This window comes from Abramis brama, assembly GCF_963993115.1.
Source record: "Abramis brama genome assembly, chromosome: 19".
In the NCBI taxonomy this organism is placed as follows: domain Eukaryota; kingdom Metazoa; phylum Chordata; class Actinopteri; order Cypriniformes; family Leuciscidae; genus Abramis; species Abramis brama.
In genome coordinates this window covers 5529127-5552859 of record NC_139981.1, presented here as the reverse complement: position 1 = coordinate 5552859, position 23733 = coordinate 5529127, and the positions used below count along the sequence as shown (strand labels likewise).

Here is a 23733-nt window from a genome sequence, read left to right as displayed (position 1 = left end):
TGAGGCATGTGACAGCTGATGGATGGATGTTAAAAACACGACACGCTGGAGCAGTTGCAAAATGAGAACGGCGAGAAAAAGAGAGACAGAGAGAGTTAAATAAAGACAATCCACACTCTCTTAGCAGCGGATAAGACGTCTTTGTTCTCTGTTGACAGTAAAACACGTGAAAGACTTGAAGAGCTGCATGGGTGGGAGATTCAAAACATGCCGGCAAATCTCCCATCATCCCCTCAAAACAAAACCTCATTAGAATTACGCATCACATCTGCTGCTACACATTAATCCAGCTCAGATGGGATTCTCTCACAAAACTCTGTTGTGATTTGAAGACAATTTTGTGGTATTATGATAATTACCAGACTTTTGTTTTATCTGAGTTATATGCGAGTGTTGCTTGCCTGTGCAAAACCCGCAGCCATGATTTTGAGGTGCTCTGAGTTGTTGTTAACTTGTTGAGAGGTTGTTGCTAGGCAGTTTGTGGTTTCTAGGTGCATGTTTTACTGTCTTCCAGGCAAAAATTGTAAGTTCGATCACTTATAGAGTTGTAGCAACCTTCCACACAAGCCACAATTTGAGGAATCTATCAGATTATCGAATAGATAATATTTATCTAACAAAATTATATGACAAACTACAGCTACAGGTTTTATTTTACCATGCAAAAATTGCATAGAAAAACAAAAAGGTCACGGGGAAAGCATACATTGACTATAACAACATAATCAGTTTTTAATATTTCGTTGGTTCTCTCCATTTTTATTTTGGGAAATATTTATTTTTACTTCACTGCATTCCAATATCTTACTTTTTATTCCACTACATTTCACAAAAAAATATTCCTCATTATTACAAACTAAAGAAATCGACATCCAATACCCAACCTGAGACAAAATAGCAATGTCCGATTCGTGAATGAGACAATTCTTTCCAAAGAACCTGTTGAATTGGTTCACAAATCACGAATCTGACTGATCCGATTGCAGTAAATGATCTGGTCAAAATGAACTCGGAATAGAGCAAGAATGACGTAAAAAGTAAGTTAATAATGCTGATTTTTAGTATTGATTATTACAATTGAAAATCATGACCGTCTGTTATATGTGGACTGTGTAAATATGCTGTGAAAGTGTATAATCAATATAATAATAAGTAATGTATGATAAGTTTTGGTAATAAAATGAATAAATTAAAATTAAAAGACTTTTTGTACTTTTACTCAAGTAATATCAAAAATAAATACTTTTACTGGAGTTACATGTACTCAAGTACCTGCTCCTCATAGTCAATAATGGAACCGATGCTCCCAAGGGAACATTTATTCACGACTTCCCTTTTCCGATCGTTTGGTTTCATGTAGCTTTCTATGCGTGCACGTTGACTTCCCGTATCATATGTCTTTAAGGGTGGTTAAACGTTTTATTGCTCTATGATACAGTGAAATGAATCCTCAAAGGTTATAATAAAGGTTTATTGAGGAACATGAACAGGTGCAGAACAGCTGTGGAATAGGTTCTCTAGACTCAGAAAAGGTTCTAAAACACATAAGGACATGCAATGAAATTAGCAGACTATAAAACATACAAGACAATACCCTCAGCTAAGACATTCATGGACAAGACCTTCATTATCATAGACATTTCCATATGCATTTACGTTTGTATAAATATTAGCAATGGTATAAAACATACACTAGTTTGATTAGAAGGCTTGTGCTCAATGTATTTATGACTTTAGAAACTATGCACTTAAAGGTATAATTCACAGTAAAACACACACACGTTGAGTTTAAATGTTTTATGGAGACTTAGACATACTGATTTTTGTACTGTACAAACTGCATATTCTTTGCATATTGCATATCTTATGCATATTTTTATTTTAGGGACAAAAAAACACTTTTCATAATATCTTCTTTTGTTTTCCACGGATGAGAGAAAATGTGTTTTGTTGTTGTTGTTGTTTGTGGATTTTGAAGTCATACTTGAAAATGTCTGGCATCTTATGAATATTTAGAAAATGTTCTTTATATAATTTTAAACCTAATATTTTAATATTAAATGTTTTACTAAGTCTAATCGTGTTATATTTCATTCTAAAATTCCACTTATTTTGACATTTTGTTATGTAATGCAATGACATTTAAAAACTTTTGAATAATACCATCGCGTACAAGAGCTTTTTGTGGCCACTGTATTGTAACTAATATTAACATTCTGCATAAAAAGGTTGATTTGAATATCCTGCACTTGATTAATGTTAACTCAGGTGTTATCAAAATGATTATGCAACAATGTCTTCAATCTACCAAGAATGCACCAGAAGCTTTATTGCCATTGTTCTTTGTGTATTGCTGTTTGTGTGAGTGAGCAGTTAGTAAACACACCGGGTGAGTCACACATCTGGAGTCAATTATGCTCATTAGACAGAGTCTATCCATCATCACATGCAGTGGTTAATGGCTCTTGGATTACAGTGTGTGTGTATGACTTAGCACTGTAGCACACACACCCTCAATGAAAGCCATTTCCCATGGAGCTCAATGTAAACAGTAATCCTACCGGATCTCAGCAGGACGGCGTCAGAGCGTCTCCCCAGCATGACCTGGCATCAGGCCAGCGGCCTCCTCTAAACTCTACCAGTCTGCTAGAGTAATCGAAAGATAAATATCAATGGGCATGATCAATAGCATTGACAATAAATCAGGCATTTAAAATATATGTTGCTATTCATATGAGCTCATCATCCAACAAATGGAAATTCACCCAACATTGATCTCATCTCCATGTGGAGACACCGATTCATACGAACCACATGTAGTTCTGCTTACAGGCACTTAATCATTAAGATTCAACATTGAACACATTGCACAAATGTATTATTACTCTTATCATGTGGTCTTTAATGGACAGAATAGCAAATTATTGACATGTTCAGTTGTTATACATTGTTTGGATTTACACGGTTTGGATTTAAATAGGCAAATGCTTAAGAGTCTATGATTGGATCATTATTGCAGTGATTATTATGTTTCTAGCATGTTGTTTGGCAACAGTTCTTCTAACCCTAATTGATGGAGTGTGTAGCTTTCATCATGGCCATATTCCAGCATGACAATGTCAAGATTCATCAGGCTCAAACTGTGAAAGAATGGTTGCGAGGAGCATGAAGAATTATTTCCACACATGAACTGATGCTCCTCTGAGTCCAGACCTTAAATTCATTGAAAGTCTTTGGGATGTGCTGGAGGAGACTTTACAGAGTCCTCGACTCTTGCATTGTCAATACAAGATCTTGAGCAAAAATGTATGCACCTCTTGATGCCAATAACATCACAACATTTAACAATTTCAGCAAAAGTAGCAGGGTTACTACAGTTATTTTTACTCTTGAAAAATGAATTTCACAAACCAATCAGCTGTTAGTTTAAGTAGACGTCAACTACATTTGAAAACTAGTCAACTAATCATCTTAAGGGAGCCCTGTATAATTACGCTTCAAAAACAGCTTAATGGAGCACAAAGAAATGGATCAGAATGCAAGGGATTGTTAAAGTCCCCCTGTGGTGAAAATCAAGCTTTATATGTCTATGTGGTGTTTTTAATATGCTTTAAGACAAACCATATGCAAATTCATGTCAACACCATTGCCATTTTCTATTTTTTCTCTATACTTCTAGTATTTTCTCCATAAAACTGCAGTGAACTAAGGACAGACTCAAAAACATGGTTTGAAATCGCTGGTGTTTCTGAAGTCACAAACTACCTTGTAACCAATCAGGTCCACATGATGCGAGTGGAGGCGAGGCTAATTTCCATATTCATAGAACTGCGAATACTAAATGAGGCAAGGGTGAAGAGTTACATTCAAGCTACTTTAAGGCATAAAGAAAAAAATTTTCAAGGAAAAAACTTTAAATATGTAATTTTGGTGATAAAAGATGAGTTTTAAGGGATACAATTATTGACTACAGTGGGACTTTAAACGTTAGAGTGTTTTCAACTTGACTTTTTAAAGCCATCTTAACACAACGCTCCTGAAGGCGCTAGATACATTTTTTAACATGGAGGTTTTCAGAGAAGGAAAGTAAAATGAAAATAGATTTATTTAAACAACCAGTTTACCTTACTAATTGACTATTCGGTTGTTGGACAACTATAACAGATTAGTCGACCATTATGACCCATCCCTAATTGGTATAAAAATGGACTTTGCAGGTTATTTCAGAAAACCAAAATATGTTAACATAATTTGTAAAAAAAAAAAAAAAAAAAAAAAAAATTTTTTAAATCAAATGAGAAACAACATATCCAAAATAAAGTCGTAGCCAAAACAAAAAGAATTGCATGTATGGTATTTGTATATAAAATAATTATATTTCACTTGAATGTGGAAAATATAGTTCAGTAGCACATCAAAAAAAAGTAAAGCACCCCAGGTATTTTTCTGAACACTAGCGTTATCATGTAAAATGCTGGTAAGAGTAGTAATTTCCTCCACAGCATTACCGCATTTCCTGTTCTCACCTGTACTCACCCTCCATTAGTCTTTAGTGGTCAGGCAGACTACGGTCCAGACAGCAGGTGACTCATCTGAGGAAACTATCTCAGAGAGTAATAGAAACCAGACAGAGGTCAAAACTCTGGTACATCCTGAGGGCGAAGGGCACGTCAGGTCAGTTATACTTCAGTGTTTCAGAACCATGTCAGTCTGGCTGATGGACATCTTTACTTACAACACAGCACAGCACAGCACGCACGCACGTATACACACACGTATATATCCTATTTATTTTATCCTTTAATAGACTTCAGTCAGGGTATATGCCTATTTAATGCATATTTAATTTGAGTAATATATATTAAGCTTCTAGGTCAAATTTAGCCTACTTTATTTTTGTACGTTTTTTTTTTTTTTTTTTTTTTTTTGAGTGTTTTTATTTCGTTTAGAAATATCCTTAAAACAAGATCAATAATAAAAAAAGGTTTTTTTCATAGTGTATGTTTGTAAGTGTAAGTTATATTTTTCTTACCACACTGGCAAATAGTTTTTTCTTGTCCTAAGCAAAAAAAAGTAAAAAAAAATTGTTTTGATTTTCTTACAAAAAGAGAAAACAAAATTGTGAATTGAGTATGAAAAATACTACTGGCCTCCAACTTAATTTAAGAAATGCATACCTTCTGAATATTTGATTTTGTTAAAACTGATTGAAAAAAGTTTGTTATAAACTTCATCAATACTCAGTGAACAGCCTCAAAGCCTCATGTGCTTGAAATGAAACATGGTATCTACCCTGACTGAAGTCTATAGAGAGGCGCGAGCAGGTTTGAGCATTTCATCCGTCAGCATGTGAAGTTCCACATCAAGTGCATTTCAGACTCGTTCTACACCTGTCCTGCGGGAGGGAACTTTGTCGAGGGTAAAGACCACTGACCTCATAGGGTGGGGTTTGGCTGTAAAATCCTGTGATGACCTCAGACTAGTACCTGCAGGGTGTAGTGGGAGTTCAGGTCACAGGGTCATGAGGGAAGAGCTCTCATCCATCAACTTCCTGCAGTCTTTCTCAACATGGGTTTCCATTAGGGTCACTGCCTATCACACACACACGTGGATACAAGCACTCAAGCACTGATGGATGGATAACAAAAATGATTTGATTGATAAGGCAGACGTTTGCTGTTTAATGTATCAGTCAATGAAAATTGATGTCTACAGCTATGTACAACATAAAACCTCTCTGTACTTGTAGACAATGTCTATGAGATGGAAGTTGTGTGCAGCCGACAGAAAAAGTCTTGCTTGACTGAAGTGGAGTGTAAAGACAGGTGTGTGACAACTGCGCTAGAAGCAAATATATAATGCAGAAATTCAATGTTTTATGATGGTAATCAGACATTTAAATCTTAACTACAGCATTCTGCCTATTACCTGCAACAATACATTACTTTTGGCCCTGTGACTTAAACTCTGCTCTCAACACTTTTCACACTAAATAGTTTTTTTTTTTTTTTTTTTTTTTTCACTAATATCGTCTAATTTGTTTAATTTTTGTCAAACACATTTTTGCTGCGTTTTCCCCTAAACCATCATGAACAAATGTTCAGCCACATCTCAAATCAACTTTTATTTTGTGATGGACATGACCACATTTTAAACATTAAATTAAAAAGGTCAACTTCTTGTCTTGCTAAGGCTATTTCAAAGCTAGTATTTTTTTATGTACACTATAAATACAATTAAACAAAATTAATTTGAACAAATTATTTTAACATTCTAAATATTGATGTTTTTTTTAGATGAAAGATGATGATTTTCATATTTTAAGTTAGAAAAGGGTCTGAGTCAAGGGTAAAATAATAAAATCTACACATAAAGCATTTGAAAAATATCAAAAATAAATGATGAGACATGATTAAAAAAATCTGCTTAATCAAACATAAATAAAAGTGCACAATAGTAATAATAAATACAATGTATATTAAACAAATACAAAATATTTTTTTTTTTTATCATTTCTTGTGCAGAGTTTTGCATGATTTACTTGATTTTACAAAATTATGGTTACCGTTTAGATCATCAACATCCATATTATTATAAGAGATTTTCATATTTTAAGCTAAAAAAAAAAAAAAAAAATATATATATATATATATATATATATTATCAATCTACACATAAAAGGCATTGGAAAAATAGCAAAAAAAGTTCAAATATTTTTGTTCAAATAAAAATCAACTACTGTTACATAAAAGTGCCTAATATATGCCTTTTATATTTTATATAATATTTCCCCAAACTGTTATGTCCATGCATGAATGTCCCATTCACTTTTCATACATCTGGCATATTCTTTCATCACATATATAAGCAGGTACAGTCAAAATGTTGACAGCGTTGCATGCAATTGGATTTGGGAGAACACAGTTCTTACTGTGAAAGTCATTAGAGCTAGAGTAAAAACAGGCCAGAAAGAGACTGACAGCTGATTAACCTCGACTCACCCGCTGTTATTGCAATTCCATCTGCTGGATGTTGGTGTATAAGGGAAACCGTGATGCTAAAATCCCACTATTCCTTTCTGTAATATTCAAAGGAGATTTAAATAAGCCAGAGACCTTGTAAGAAGGGAGACATAAAGGAACCAATACAGTATTTTGTTCATCCAGACAGTTTGTGTAGACATCCGTATTCATGAACAGCTTTGTTCTCGCATGCGTATGAAGCGCAGTAGTTCACATTAGGTTACAAAGTCGTTCACAGAGACATTTGGCATTCATACATTTCTACTGAACAAAGAACTTGGTTTTCCTCAAATTGTAGGCGCTGCATTTACATGTTACAGTGAATCTAAGCATGGCACTACGCTTCAACTCTCGCCTTTGTAAGTGCACTGAAGCTTTTATTCAAAAGGTGTTTGGAATCACAGCTTGTCCCCTCAGCGGGAACCCCTGTCCAAACAGTCAGAGGACAAATCCCCTCACTTCCTGCACCATAAGGCACATTCTCCACGGTAACCCACAATGGAGGCTTTAGAGGAGCACATTTACAGAGTGCTAAAGGCTAATACAGTCTAGCCTAAAAGTATAAAGAATGCTGAGAATTAGGTGTGAGCAGACCAAAATCTAGATCAAGGAATTTGAATTTTATGACATGTTAACATTTAGGACACATTTTGCTCTATATTGTCTCATTAATGTATATCTTCACTCTCACATCAGTAAAGCAATCGATAAAGCAGAATGTCTACCAGTTTTGACCAACTTTTAAAAATCATATATATATATATATATATATATATAAATCATTGCAACAAAATACATTTACTTGAAAAGAAACATTGCATAGGATATAAGGACTTTAAAATAAATGTAATTTTATTTCATTCAAATTTAACTTTATTTAATTAATTCTCATTTATTTAAATATGAGTGTACACTGAAAAAAATTGTGTAAGATTCACTTTGAAACAATTTTCACTTTGAAACATTTGTAACACAAATAATTACAAAGAAACAGCATGTAACACTGAATTAAATGTGTCATTTTAAAGTAGAAAGACTGAAAGTACTTCCTTGTAAAATGTACTCCAACTCCAACCCTGACCCTAACCCTTTCCAACTTTGAATTTTTTTTTACAGTGTATTTTGTCTTACTGCAATAGCATAAAATTATAAAAAATGAGTTAAGTTAAAATGGTTAAAAGTTAAGTTAAAACTACACAATAAAATCATAAAATGCAGTGTTGCCTCTAAAGTATATTTATCTTGTTTTAACTGAAAAAAAAGTCTAAAATTGTTAGTATTTTAAGGTTTGATTTTACTTTTTCTACAATGAAAAGGTTTGCATAGTAATCAGTTCACCAAACTCTCATTAGTCTAGCTTAACTAGTAGCCTAATAGTTTAAGTGGATTTGGTCACTATAGTACAGTTTATTTATATCCGACTATGCACAATCCTGTACATGCTTGCCTTAATCTGGCCTGATTTAGAATAAATGCTCAGCTTGAGGTGAGATATCCTGTAGCCCAACATGTCAGGAGCATTAGCTACCATACATAGGTAACAAACCGTTAATGAGATCAGTTTTAAATGGCAACAGGAGGTCAGTGTTGTAGACACAAGCAAAAACACTCATTAAATCATCCACAGCTCTTTACAGCATACACCTCTCACCTGGCTATAAACTGGGCGCTAACTGGCTGCTAACATTTTCTTCCAGGAAAGATAAACAGAGATGATTGCAGAGGTGAATACCATTCTAAGTGGAAACAGCAAGGGTTCAGTCACTGGTGGACATGTTGAATGGGTATTTTGTATATATTTCTCAGTTGATTGATTCTTCAGAGTTTTTAAGTGACCTCTTCAATCTGATTATGTGAAAACTACTGTATCTGTCTTCATGCACAGATGAGTTTGTGTACAGCTGCCATAATAATCTGCAATAGTTGTCCTGCTAAATACCAGAAGATGGTAAATGGTGCCTGTTGAGCCCCCGTGGCTTATACCATCGGCCACTTTATTAGCTACACCTGTTCAACTGCTCGTTAATGCAAATATCTAACCTGCCAATCACATGGCAGCAACTCAATGCATTTAGACATGTAGCCATGGTCAAGACGATCAGCTGAAGTTCAAAAGGAGCATCAGATTGAGGAAGATGCCTTGTTGATGCCAGAGTTCAGAGAAGGTATATGTCTGATGAAGGTCATGAGACCAAAACATTGCTAATAAAATTTTGTTTTTTTGGGGGTTTTTTTATAGTTCAAAGAAGAAAAGCCAGACTGGTTCAGCTGATAGAAAGGCAACAGTAACTCAAATATACACTCGTTACAACCGAGGTCTGCAGAAGAGCATCTCTGAACACTCAACACATCAAACCTTGATACAGAAGCAGAAAACACACTTGTGCCACTCCTGTCAGATAAGACCAGGAAACTGAAGCCACAGTTCACACAGGCTCACCAAAACTGGACAATAGAAGATTGGAAAAACTTTGCCTGGTCTGATGAGTCTCGATTTCTGCTGCAACATTCAGATGGTAGGGTCAGAATGAAAGCATGGACCCATCCTGCCTTGTATCAATGGTTCAAGCTGCTGCTGGTGTAATGGTGTGGTGGACTTTTTTTGGCACACTTTTGGCCCCTTAGAACCAGTTGAGGACCGTTTCAACGCCACAGCCTGAGTATTGTTGCTGAACATGTCCATCTCTTTATGACCTCAGTGTGTGCTCATCTTCTGATGGCTACTTCCAGCAGGATAACACACCATGTCACAAAGCTCAAATCATCTCAAACTGGTTTCTCAAACATAACAGTGAGACTATTCTCAAATGGCCTCCACAGTCACCAGATCTCAGTCCAATAGAGCACCATTGGGATGTGGTGGAACGGGAGATTCGCATCATGAATGTGCAGCCGTCAAATCTGCAGCAACTGTGATGCTATCATGTCAATATGGACCAAAATCTCTGAGAAATGTTTCCAGCACCTTGTTGAATCTATGCCATGAAGAATTAGGGCAGTTCTGAAAGCAAAAGTGGGTCCAACCCACTAGCAAAACTCAAATAAAGTGAACTCAGATTATCTGTGTGACTATTTGTATTGGTGCTGGCCTCGTGCTAGTATATGCTGGCCTTTTTAGCAGGGAAATATCAATCCCAAAATGCTAAGTGGCAAGGACTGAGTAGCTCAAGTAGGCTTGAGATATGGACCCAGAGAAGTGACCGACCCCATCTGGCTGAAGGATATATTATTGTCAGCTGTCTTAGTCATGTATAGAGGCTTAACCATGTTTGTGTTACTAGGGAAATGAACTCTCGTGTCATAACGTAAAAGCCTCTTGTTTTACAGGTGACCCTTGGTTCAGTCTCACTAATTAAAGATGCCGTAATTTAAAACAGCAATAAAAGTCCGATCATGGACATCAGATAAAATCAATACAAGAACCAATTGCGTCTCAACTATATCCGTTTCTTTTTCCTTTGTGACTCTACAAGCTTTTCTGTTACAAGACGAGCTGCACGTCAGTTCTGCTTTATGGAAGTGACGAAGTGACTATTTCTGTGTTTATGTGTTTGAGTTTAATTTGTGTAAGCAGCTGTTTGCATCTTCCACATCCAGAATAATCAATAGCACTCAAAAGACTTCATGAGTACTTCAGTGAAAAGTGCAGTCTAATATTTTATTATGTGTTCAGCAACTATATATTTAAGTGTTGTTTCCATATTTCAATATGCTGCACAGCAAAACCTGCAATCATCCAGTGAACACAGTATACCTCTCTTCGTTATCTGTACAACTACTGTATTTTTTTTTTTATATGAAACAATTTATTGCCTTATTCACAGTAATTGTTAAATGTTATTGCCAGTGTGGACTGCAAAAAAAAAAAAAAAAAAAAAAATAGTAGTATGAAAGCCTATTTCAAAGCCACATTATGGGAAAGAAAATGTAAAGCAGAAAGTTTATATATATATATTTATTTATTTATTTTAAATGTGTAATTTTTTTAAATGTGAAAGACGTCTTTCATGCCCTCCAAGGCTACATATTTGATTAAAAAAATTAAAAAAAAACAGTGAAAAAAATACTATTGTGAAATATAATCAAAATGTAAAATTACCGTTTTCTATTTGAATATATTTTAAAATTAGATTTTTAAATATAATATATATATCTTATTCCTGTGATGCAAAGCTGAATTTTAGAATATAATTCTTTTGTAACAGTATACATGTCTTTACTAGCACTTTTGATCAATTTAGGGTGTCCTTGTTGATTACAAAATATTAATGGGACTGGATTTAAAAAAAAAAATTGAGTGGAAACAGGACTGGAAAATCACATTTGTTCCTGTTTACAAGTGCAAATCTGCAATCTTCTCATCGAATTACAATTCACAGAAATAACTAGACTTTTAGATCACCGTCAGAAGGATCTCTCCTGCAGTGCCACATTATTATCATCTGCTCCTTAAACACACAGCCACATACCAAAGCAGTGTTATCAGATGACCCCACACTGAGGTGCAAAGGACAAACATGACAGCTCTTCACCCCCTCAGAGAGAAAACAAGCCAACTGACAAACCAGAAACCTGCGTTAGGGATTCTGGAGATAATCAGCTCTGCAAGCGGTTTGAGTGAGTCACAAAACGTTTTGGACCCTGTTTACACACGTATTTAAAGTGAAGTGGGATATTTCTGCATCACTAGCGCTACCAAACAGAATAAAAAAACAATAAACCCAACACGTAGTCCTGCTCCAAATTCAGGCTATAGGTTTATTATATTCTAAATTTAATTTAGCAACATCGACACTGTTATTGAACTGAACTGAATCAACATTGAACTGACTCAAAGTGAATACAGAAGACACTGTTGTCTTCTGTAGAGCTGCTTATATGAATTGAACTAATTTCATAATTGATGAGCTTCACGGTTATTGAACTGAACTGAATCAACACTGAACTGAATTGAGCTGAATATAATGACACTATTGGTCTTTTTTAGAGCTGCAGAACTGAATTCTGCTTGCATCATTGATCATTTGTTCCTGTTTATTACTGTGAAGCTGCTTCAAAACAATCTGTGCTGTATAAAAACAAGATGACATAGATATATTGCACACTTTACCTTTAACCGCAGGCCTGTGCGTGACACTGTATCACTTCTTCTATGGGTTTCAGACAGAAATAATTTCTGGACTCTTACCTCAGTACTGGAAACAAGTCAACAAGTAGAAACAGGACATAAAGTCATCAGTCAAAGGAGAACATGTTAAAAACACATAACAGATCATCTGTGTTGAGGTTAAGACCCATTCAGTGAGACGATAGGATCCTCGTCCGGTTATACAGTTATCATTCACAGACTTGAGTTATGAATATTATAGAGAATAGAGGAGTTTGGGAACGTGGGTTATGCTCCATGAGTTCTGTCTCGAACGGGAGGAAACTCTTTCTGCCTCGCTGACTGTGAAAAGCTCACATGACGCACTGACATTTCATTGGCATGGCCCTTTTTGTCTCTTATGAATCGTGTGGATTTGTGATGTTGCGTAAACCTGTTGTTGATTTCTCAGCCAGTTCTTCCGAAACTAACAATGAAACTAACTAACAGAAACTAACAATGCAGTGATGAATGTCTAATGATGGTATATGACACAAAACCAGTTTAAAAAAATATCTCTGATGTCTAAACTAAATCTAAACATTTTAAACATATATGCTGTGATGTTATTTTGCATTTAATCCAATTTTGCATAACATTTTAACACCAGTCAGTCAGTCTGATCAAATAATGAGGAACTTAAAAAAACGTAATATCTCAATCATTACATCTGTTCTTACTGTAGATTTCAAGCACATTGCATAGCCAATGTCTGATTGAAGCTCATGTTTATTGCACCTCTGTCACCAGATCACACCTGAACTACGGTCAATGTAGGTTCACAATTCACTGCATACGAAAGAGCTGGAAAGAGACTCAGAGATAGATGTGTATTAATAAATATAGAGGAATTCTACAGTAGGGCATCTGCATCTGCATCTGCATCTGCATATCCATATATATATATAAAGCAACACATAAGCAGATATTCAGACGGATACAGACAGAAACACAACAGAATGAGTGCACATGAGAGAGCGGTGTCTGTTGAGCTGGTTTGCTCTGGACAATAAACTCCACCTTTATGACTTTTTATGATCTGTTTGCTCTGTCCTGCTAATCCAGGTCAACATTTGACAGATAACACACAACACATACATACCTTCCAGCTATCAAGACAGACAGACAGACAGACAGACAAACGCACGCACGCACGCACGCACGCACACACACACACACACACGTTGTGTTTTCATGTTTTATGGGGACTTTCCATAGATATAATGTTTATACTGTACAAACTGTATATTCTATCCCCATACACTAACCCTACCCTAAACCTACCCATCACAGAAATTTCACTGCAATTTTACATTTTCAAAAAACATCACTTAGTATGATTTATAAGCTGTTTTCTTCATTAGGACCAAAACATTTCCCCACAAGGAGACACACACACACACACACACACACACACATACACACATAAGTGATCAATCTGGAACACTTTACATTGGCAGCAAAGTGCTTGAGACTCATCAAAAATCACAGTTGATTACAATAGTTGCTAAGCTATTTCTCTAACATTTACAGAGAACAAAAAAAATTAAATAAAAAAATTAAATAAAAAATAATTTTATTTATAGGCTAATCAACATTTTCTCGTTTCATCTGTCATCGTGGATGGAGTGTGTTCACTTTAGGTAAAAGAGAGAGAGAAAACAAAAGTAGGCTGTATTTGCTAAGGGTTATTACATTCCCTGCTGGTCAGCATGAGTTTAATTAAAGACAGGACTGTTTATAGCCCAACCTACAAAGACACACAGGAGGCACAGAATTGATCGCTGTCTGGCACCACACACACACTACATGCACTCTAATGTCATCAATACACAGCATCGACAGGAGAGAGCGTCTCTGCGTCCGGTTTTGCCTACATTATGGAAAATAAATGTGCACAAAAGTAGGCCCAATAGTAAGTAACCTGAAATTTGCTTAAAATACATGGCTAATTTTTGCGTTTTTTGTGTGGGTTTAATCCCTAGCTCATTGTTAAAACAACTGAAGTCGATGGAAATTCCCCACCATGACAGAAAAACACGTGTGTTTATGGTCTGGAAAGCTGTGAAGCTGCCAAGTTTCTCCCATCATAATGCTTTGCTTGCTAAACATCTATTAGCACGAACCGTCATTCGCTGGTAATATTGCAAAATATAATCCAAGATAAATATATGGGTCGGACTGTTTGCTGAAACATCATCACAAGATCCCATTGTGATGGGGGTTTTGAAAGTGAAATCCGTCTGTTTTAAAATACATAGGCTAATTCTATTTTAATGTCACAATTTAGCTAATGGTGATTTATACTTTTTTTTCTAATTACATCAGTGTCTCTGCTGACCTTTATGGCAGTTTTATGAGTTGTGATTTACCATCCTCATTCATGCATTATTGAATTTTTATTTTATATCATGGTCAAAGGATAGGTCATAGGCAGATCCATTGATTTAAGACAGAAAGGTACAATCATTCTAGTGGATTCTTATTTGCACACTATAATACAGAGCTTTATGTGTAGTGACACCAGCAAATACACACAATGCGACACTGTGGCCCTCTAGAGGAGAAATACAGTATCACAATCAATCCTATAAACAGTATGTAGCCTACTACCATTTGAAGCTTTGAAAAAAAATCTATGCTTATGTTGTAATTTTAGGAATTGTTTCGCTAAAGTTATTCAGACCTAACTTTGCAAAAATATTTCCATCATGCCTGACAGAATGGGAATAAACAGCTGAAGTCAGCCACTGCTCCATGAGGGAGTAAATGTTTGGTTAGGCTACATGAAACTGGAGGTTAATTTTGAGATTTTTTTACCATCTGTCATTTTATCAGAGCGGATTGAATGTTTTAGAATGAGACAAATCAACTTAATACTGCAAAACATCACAGAGCTGATCAAATCCATCACCAATACTTACTGAGGTTTGTGCTGTGAAATTCCCTTCAAAATTATGTCACTTCCTGTTGGATGATGCCATCGAGTAACTAGCCTTTTAAAAATGATATTACAAAAGACTTACCAGGATGGAAAGTGATATTAAGGACACAGAAAAAACCTGGTTAAATTGTAATATTTCAGTGCATCATGTCATCCAAAATGACATCTGCTCAAAACTAAATTATTAAAAAATTCACCTGTCTTCAATTTATTGTGATTTTATGATGAAAGTAAACTAATATGATTTTCACCTTTTAAAATGATGAGTGTAATATTTTTGCATTTTATCAGCAAATAGTGGTGGTTACATATTCAGTTTGTCTCTTAGTTATTATACTGAATGGTCATTAAAACGACTATTCTATATTCTGTTACACAAAATAAAAGTATTGTTTACAATAATGCTGGATAATAAAAGCTGCAGTTCGGCACTCTTCCCATATTCATGGGAAAGCTGGAAATCTAAGGTCATTTTAATATGCTTTCCAGCCATAGAGAAAAATCATGGAAATGACAAATGAAAAAATGTAAAGATGTGGAAATTTATATAAATATCAGTAAAACGATAAATGGTCAAAAAGTGTCAACCCTGTATCTAGTTGAAGGACCATTAACTATATATATATATATATATATATATATATATATATATATATAAAGAAATCTGGTTCATAAACATTGACAGCCACTCCTAATATGAGAGAGAAACAGAGGAAGTAGACAATGTATTTCCTCATCTTTTATTCAAACCTGTTGCTGTAGTTGATCATGGTGTTTCATGAGAATGTTTTCATCTGAATTCGTCTTGATTTGGTCCAGCTAATACCGTAATCCTAGTGTACTGTAGTGTGCATTAAGAAATATGTTACACAATAAGACATCAGATTTGATTAATGAGGATGAAATAAAATAAAAACAGCTGTAGACTACAACTCTTTTAGAGCCCGTTCTCTTGTAATGCCTTTGGTTTTACTGAGAGCTGCTCATTGAAACATTTTCATTTACTGTAGAAATACAATTGAAATACAATAAATTGGCAGTGTGAGTATCAGCCCTTTAAAAAAAAAGTCAAATGCAGTTCATTTTTACCTTAAATTTGTATTCTATTATTTAAATGTACAATATACTAGGGACATCAGCATTCTTTCAACAGTTAAATTAGCTTCAGAAAGCTTAAAGGTGAAATGTGTCAGTTCTGCACCACTAGTGGTCTCAAATGAAAAAGATGTAGGTTTGAGAAGCCATACTTTGGCTCAACCAACCCAGCCAATACAAATATGTTCTAAGAATGTTTTGCTAACGTTCCGATTAAGTTATGAAAGCGTTATTTCTGAATGCTCTCAAAACATTTAAAACGCTCAGTTTTTTTTTTTTTAAAAAGAGAACTTTAGAGAAAACATTAAAGTTTTATAATGTTTTATCATTTTACAAGTATTATGTGAACGTTAATTTTGCATGTTTTTAAGTAGCAATGTTTGAAAGATAATGTTTCAGAAAACCAGTCCATGCATGATGTATAAATATTTTTTTGTGCTAATGTTTTAATAGCATTATTAAAGACTAGATAACTTCGAAAGAACATTCTATTAACGTTCTCAGAAGAACGTTTGTTCATAACTTTGAGAGAACCTTGCCAGAACATTCTGAGAACATTCCCTGTTAGCTGGGAATGATATCTGGAGTGTTTTACACCAGTCAATTTTGTATTTTTTTTTTCAATTATGTTTGTTGCTGCTATTGGCCCAGAAATTACACGCTTCACCTTTAATTTTACAGATGCTTTAGAGGCTGGTACAGTAGTAAAGGGTGAATACATGGATATGCTATGGATTACATTTCTTTGAACGCATTCAAAACTTAGATGAACAGGTACAAAGACACAGACACCCACACAGTGTAGCAATCCCTCCCTGAACAAAAGTGACGCAAACAGAGGAGTCTTTACTGGAACACTGAATTAAACGGATTATGACTGCAAATGTACAAAGGTTCAGATGATCAGACCTGCATGAACATGATTTTCCAAGGTATGCAAGAAGAACAAAGAACAAAAAGACAAAGACTCATTTCTGGAAGAGGGAAAATTAAAACAACAGAGACAAAGAGAACAAAGTGTTGCGAATTTTGGAGATATATCTGAAATGCTTGGACCCTCCGTTTATTACAAACTGACATCGTACGATAATATTGCAGCATGGTACTTTCTTCTGGCTATAGTTTTAGCAAGAAACGACAGAAGATTAGCAAACAGCTGTATGATACATCATGTGAGTGTGTGTAGATGTTGAACATCCTGGTTAGAAGAGTTTGGCTTTCTTCTTCAGTTCATTGCGTTTCCACAGAGGTAACCTGTCGAATTCCTTAATTTCCATCCCAAAGATTTCAAAGAACATCTCTGGAGACAGGTGGCGCTAGAAATGCAGGTGAAAATGTATAAAAAGTATAAAAATCACCTAGAGCATCTTGATTATATCATAATGCAGTGTTTTGTGATACATATGCTGTGAGCAGTTACCTCTAGTCGGGTTCTGTCCACATCTCTGGGCAGTTTGGAGCGACCGCGGCTGGTTATCTTCAGCATTTCATATGGATATACCTTTAAAGGACACATATCAATCAGTACAAAAATGCACAAACTCGTTTTAATTGTTTGAAATGTAGTCTAGGGTCAAATAAATCAGGAAAGCATAAAGGCCCGTTCACACCAAGAATGATATCTATAAAGATAACTCTATTAGCGTCCACACCAGCGGACAATATCGTTCTGTTTATTTTAATCACGTTCTGCAGTTTTGCCTACTGCCGCTTTAAATGCTCAATGGATTCTGATTGGCTGTCATGTTTTTAGCGTTTTTTTCAGCAAGAAAAAATCGTTCTGAAAAACGAAATCATCGGTGTCCCAATTCAGAGGCTGCATACCTACGTTTAAAAGTGTAATTTGGCAATTTCTCTGTCAAAAAAATAAAATCCTGTCATCACTGGCAAGCAATGAATTCTGGGGTAGGCAAGGTCGCGAAGGATCCATCTGTTGTATCCTTCATGTCACAGGAAACGAAAAAACGCATATTGAAGCCGCATTTGAAGGAGTCTTCAAACTGGGACAGCCTTCGTCGTGCAGCGGTGACGCAATCCGCCTTCGAATGCGCCCTTCAAAGGATACAGACTCTGAATTGGGACGCAGCTACAGTTTCTCTGTGCCATTATAGTTGTGGTGTCTATTCTTTTAGATTTAGAACTATAGACCTTATGCGCCACAAAAATTCTTTAGAATTTTGTCTTTGACCTTCCGTTTTTGCGGTTTCTCTATATATTTATGTCGAAGAACAATTAGCTGGAATTACTTACTGTTGTGGTCAGAATTATTGGCACCCCTGGTAAATATGACCAAAGATGGCTATACAAACAAATATGCATTGTTGCTAATTTTTTTCTTTTTTATCTCACCTTTCATTGAAGTAAAAGAATTGAAAGTTGGGGGGAAATCACATTATGAAATAAATGTTTTTCTCCAAAACACGTTGGCCACAATTATTGGCACCCCTAGAATGATTTTATGAGTAAAATATCTAAGTATATTCCAATTAATATTAAAAAATGTTAGCACACCAGGGTGACTACTAGGAACATGAAATTGTCTAGCTATGACTTCTTGCACATCAGACTTCATATAGTTCTGATGTGCAGCAAAAGATTGTTGAGCTTCACAAAAAAAAAAAAAAAGTGGCTGTAAGAAAATGGCTAAAGCATTGAAAATTCACATTTCCACCATCAGGGCAATATTTAAGAAGTTCCAGTCAACTAAAGATGTTACTTAGTTTTGTGTCTATATTGTCTAAATTGGTGGAAACAGGGATAAAAAGCACCCCATGCCCCACGGTTAAATATACCGCTGGATCTTTAATGCTGTGGGACTTTTTTTTTTTGCTGGAGGTCCTGGACATCTTGTTCAGATACATGCAGGTATCATAGATTCTAGCAAGTACCAACAGATAAAAAAAAAAATCAAAACCTGACAACCTCGGCTAGAAATGCTATAATGGGCCGTGGATGGATCTTCCATCAGGACAATGATCCAAAATCAACACAAAAATGGGTAACTGTAGACCTGAACCCTGTAGAAGATGAGTGGGGTGAACTGAAGAGAAGCACCACCAACATGAACTTGTGAATCTGAAGGATCTGGAGAGATTCGGTATGGAGGAATGGTCTCTGATCTCTTGTCAGTTATTCTCCAAACTCATCAGGCATTATAGAAGAAAGCTGTTATCTTGGCAAAAGGAGGTTGCAAAAAGTATTTAATTAAAGGGTGCCAATAATTATGGCATTAACATGTTTTGGAGAAAAACATTCATTTCATAATGTGATATTCCCCCCATTTTCATTTTTACTTCAATGAAAGGTTTGATTTTTGCAAACTTTTTTGAATGAAAGATGAACAATGCAGATTTATTTTTACAGCCATCTTTGATCATATTTACCAAGGGTGCCAATAATTCTGACCACAACTGTATTGTAGAGTTAACGAAAGATATCCTGAGCATTGTAATGTTTGAAGCGGATGTCATAACAAATGCCAGTAGACCGGAAAGATTTTAAAACGAGCGGTTCATTCTTAAATCCATAAGATCTTAGCTTCATGAAATACAAACTGGAAGACAGAACACAATGAGGCCAAAGCTGAAAAGGGGCGGGACTACATAAGGTCTATATCTTTATCGTTATAGCTATCGTTCTTGGTGTGAACGGGCCTTAAATCTGGCTGTAGAGTACCATTACATCCAAGTACTTCCTTGGATGTTAAGCAGCCTAATAATTGAACTCGTATTCAATACCAGATAATGTTTTGCTAGTTTAATATGTTACACTTGCTTTTGGTTCCAGCATGTTAGGCATAGACACTCCTCTGTCCATTCTAGTGGCTGTACGGTGGCCATCATGCATGGCCTAGAAACAAATCATAGACAAGAGTGAGAACATGAAGCTACTTTAATGAGCCATGACAGCTGTTTCTTTCAATTTTAATTCACATAATGTTGTTTGAATGAGTATGAGCATGTAGAAGATATTATTAGATTTTTTTTAAAGAATAGGGTACAACTGGGCTAAAGGCGCCTTTGATTTTATTTTCCTCTAAACCACTAAATTGCACAAAAACTTGCCGCAGCATTTTCTACTTTTCTGAAACTTCTGCTTTTCAAAATGCAAGTGGATTTTTGGCTGATCCTTGATGGCATCTACCTATTCTTTGAACTAATATTTGATGTTTTGTACAATGTTGTAGATTTAAGTAGAAAATGAGAATTGCTAAAATCATTGAATATATTTTGAGACAAAGGTCTTCAGTTTTGTTCAAGGTAATTAAACAACAGTTTTTCAATAACGGAAGAATGTGTAAAAGTATGATATTTGGGGTAAAATGCGCCACCTGCTGTTGGGGTGAAAGGCACAATAATTAACATGATAATAAACAGCTAGTTGACACATCCATTCGTTGACATGACATGGTTAGATTCAGATGGTAAATATCATATATTAGGTTGGCTGTCCACCTTAGAGATAATCAACATATTTATAATGAAACCATCATATTTAAAAAAAAAAAAGATATTAATCATATCATATAATATAATTTATTGTTACCACTGTAAATCTATATTAAATTATTATGGGATCTCCTTCAATGCTTTCAGAATTTTACTTTTTAAAATAATTTTGTTCATTTCTATAATTTTAAAATATATTTCCAAATTATTCAATTATTTATTGAACACAAATGAATTCTTTAATTTATCAAAATAAACAGAAAATAGTGCAAACTTTGCTAAAGTGATCATTTTGAACAAGTATTAACTTAGAAATAATTAAAAACATTATTTTAGCTAAAGTACTTGTATAAATAATACAAATGTGGGGTGTGTGGGGTAAAAGGCCCACCTTGCCACCTCATACATTTATAAGGTTTTTAAACTAAATAAACCACTTTTATGATGTATTTCACACAAAATCTGCTGCTCCATAAATGTTCAATACAAACACATCTTTTTTCTGCAATCATACACTATGAGAGTAGTGAAAAGCAATTTTTTCTGCGCCTTTGGCCCCGCTGTACCCGATTTTACATATCAGTTATAAGAAAGCAATAAGTATAAATGAAAACACTGAGTGATTCCAAGAGGTAATCATATCTACGTACCTGAAACTCTGTTAAGAAGAAAATAAAAAAAGATGTTTTTATTTTCATTCATTAAAATTACCAATATGAGAAAAACTTTATTATCCATATGCATTTATACTTCCATAATACATAGACCAATACAGTTTTAACTATTATTTGCTCTCATTACATGTTCCTATATGTAATTTAAGTTAAATGAAATAAAGAGACAGATAAACTAACCTCTCATCCCACCGCACACGTCCCCATAACTGTTGTACTGTGTAAAATCAGTCGACTGAGGCTGGAGGGGAAAAACAACATTAGAAACAGACAAAATGGGTTGAAAACACTAAAAAATCTATATATAATAAAAGTAAATAATAACTGGTGTGGAATTTAGTTTGACAAAATTTCAACTCAGAAATGGCTAATAAATTTCTCAAACGGAGAGTAACACAATTAAACTGAAATAGTATTTTCTTGTAAAAACTACTCCAATAATCTTTGTTTTATTAACAACTTTAAATATAATTTAACAGTTAATAATTTTACAGTGTAATATCTCTTTAATCAATATATTATATTACATTATATTATATTAGGATTAATAAGTAATGTCCCACGGATTCCTCAAAAGAAAGGATCTTACCCGATGCAGTCCATTCCGCCCGTATCCAGGCAGTGAGCCGGATTTAGACGGTGAACTTTGATCTGCAATTGTAATAACACAGTATACATTCACCATGAAAAAATTGGGTCCAATAATATATAATGTATATAATGTATAATATGTACATACTGCATATATATTATTCTTTTTAAAATGTATTTTTAAATATATGTAGTATAAATTTCATTCCATTAATCCTGATTCCATAAATTCAAATTCTGCATCCTATTTACTACCCTCAATAAAAATTCAGTAATTCAGTTGGAATTGTAAATTAATTTTCAGTTCAATTCTGAATGGCTCGCAACCCTGTTTGTCAATCATGAAGAATGTCAAGATCCAGAACATGAATGTCTAGTTTGCAATCTATTGTACTGAGGAGCATTACTGCTTCCATGCTCGTAGCGTTGTGCCGATTGACTCCGTTCATAACTCTCTCGGATCTTCTCTTTCTCCATCTCCTCTTTAAGGATCATTTTCCCCAAACCAGACTGGATCTGGAATCAGAAACATGAAGCCATTTAGACAGGAACAAGTTCTAGAGCTGCTCTTTGTGTTGCATCCTTCTTTCAGTTCCTGACCTTGTTGAGATGTTCCTCCTGAATCTGTCTGCGTTTCTGAAGCTCCTCCTCATCCTCCTCTCTTGACCTTCTCCACCCGTCTGTTCCTGAGCAGCACAACGACAATAAAAACACCTTAGTCAGTCACAAACACCTGAAATCAAGGATGGAGGAGAGAGCTAATGAAAAAGAAAGCCAGTCTATGCTATGCGAAATTCTGCATTCATTAATCTGTTTTCATTTTAAGGAAACACATTTTACATGAGGTATTTAAACCTACTGATACCTACAGAACAGAAATGAAATGATCACTTGTGTATTACATCAAGACAGACGATTACACAGTAACACATGGACAGAAAGACAACACAAACGTTTGAAGTCAATCTCAGTATTCGGTTTTTAAACTTTTTAACGTTGCACTATTTTTTTTTTATGCCAATCCAGCACCACAAGCTGTTTTAATGCAATAATACAATAATTTGAAACACAATGAACAATAAACAAACTTTACAGTACTGCAAGAAAAAAGTACTCTATATAAGATTTCAATTTGATGTTGAATATTAAACTATTACTCAGGAAGAAGCAACTTGCTACTTACTAGCATTAACTGCATCTACGTCTACATCTGCATATATCTATATGTTAATAAATCTGCTTTAAATCTTGAGGGCAAGGTTGTAGTTCCCACAGTACCTAGGGCAGCATGGGAGATCGGCAAGGACCAGCAGTCTGTCTCTATCATTGCTGGGTAGTCTGGACCAGGGGCGTACGCTGAGGGGAATTTGGCCGATTTGATGATGTCATCAGCAGACTTGCTCTGGGCTGCAAAGGCAGCTGAATCTAGATCAATAAACCAGGGGAGCTGGACCATCAGTGTGGCTAGACCAATATCTAACCAACAGATAGCAGAAAAACCACCTGCTGCAAGCCATATGTGGCATAAGAGTTTAAGGCCTCTCCTCATTCACATTCACAATGCTACTATAGAGACTACTGGTTGTTTGCTTGCATGCTAAACATGCACATCTATATCATAAATCGCTCAGCCCAAATAAGCCATGCAGGAATCTGACAAACAAGCACTGGCTTCAGAACACATTGCATGAAGGCAGCGGGATCTGACCTGCTGAATCTATGTCCGAATGACTATACTTTAAAGGGGTCATATCACGAACAGTAATAATCCGGTACAGTAATAGTCAGAAGTAAAAACGTCCTCCCTGATGGA

The 23733-nt window shown here is 35.2% G+C and overlaps 1 protein-coding gene across 10 annotated transcripts in view; it reads right to left on the bottom strand.

Moving 5' to 3' along the window:
- Window positions 1–15809: 15809 nt before the first annotated feature.
- ablim1a (actin binding LIM protein 1a) overlaps window positions 15810–23733 on the bottom strand; it is a 49077-nt gene continuing 41153 nt past the window's right edge. For 7 of the 10 annotated variants that reach the window (XM_084093477.1, XM_084093478.1, XM_084093469.1 and 4 more), the window contains 5 exons: window positions 23199–23327; window positions 22521–22606; window positions 22328–22436; window positions 21919–21980; window positions 21125–21570 (listed from right to left, as the gene is read on the bottom strand). In XM_084093477.1, the coding sequence (XP_083949603.1) occupies window positions 21505–21570; window positions 21919–21980; window positions 22328–22436; window positions 22521–22606; window positions 23199–23327 (452 nt within the window). In that variant the 3' untranslated portion in view covers window positions 21125–21504. Of the gene's footprint in view, window positions 17524–17627; window positions 17709–19981; window positions 20057–21124; window positions 21571–21918; window positions 21981–22314; window positions 22437–22520; window positions 22607–23198; window positions 23328–23733 lie in introns of those variants that run through there. The other 3 variants (XM_084093470.1, XM_084093475.1, XM_084093476.1) reach the window with 3 other exon arrangements.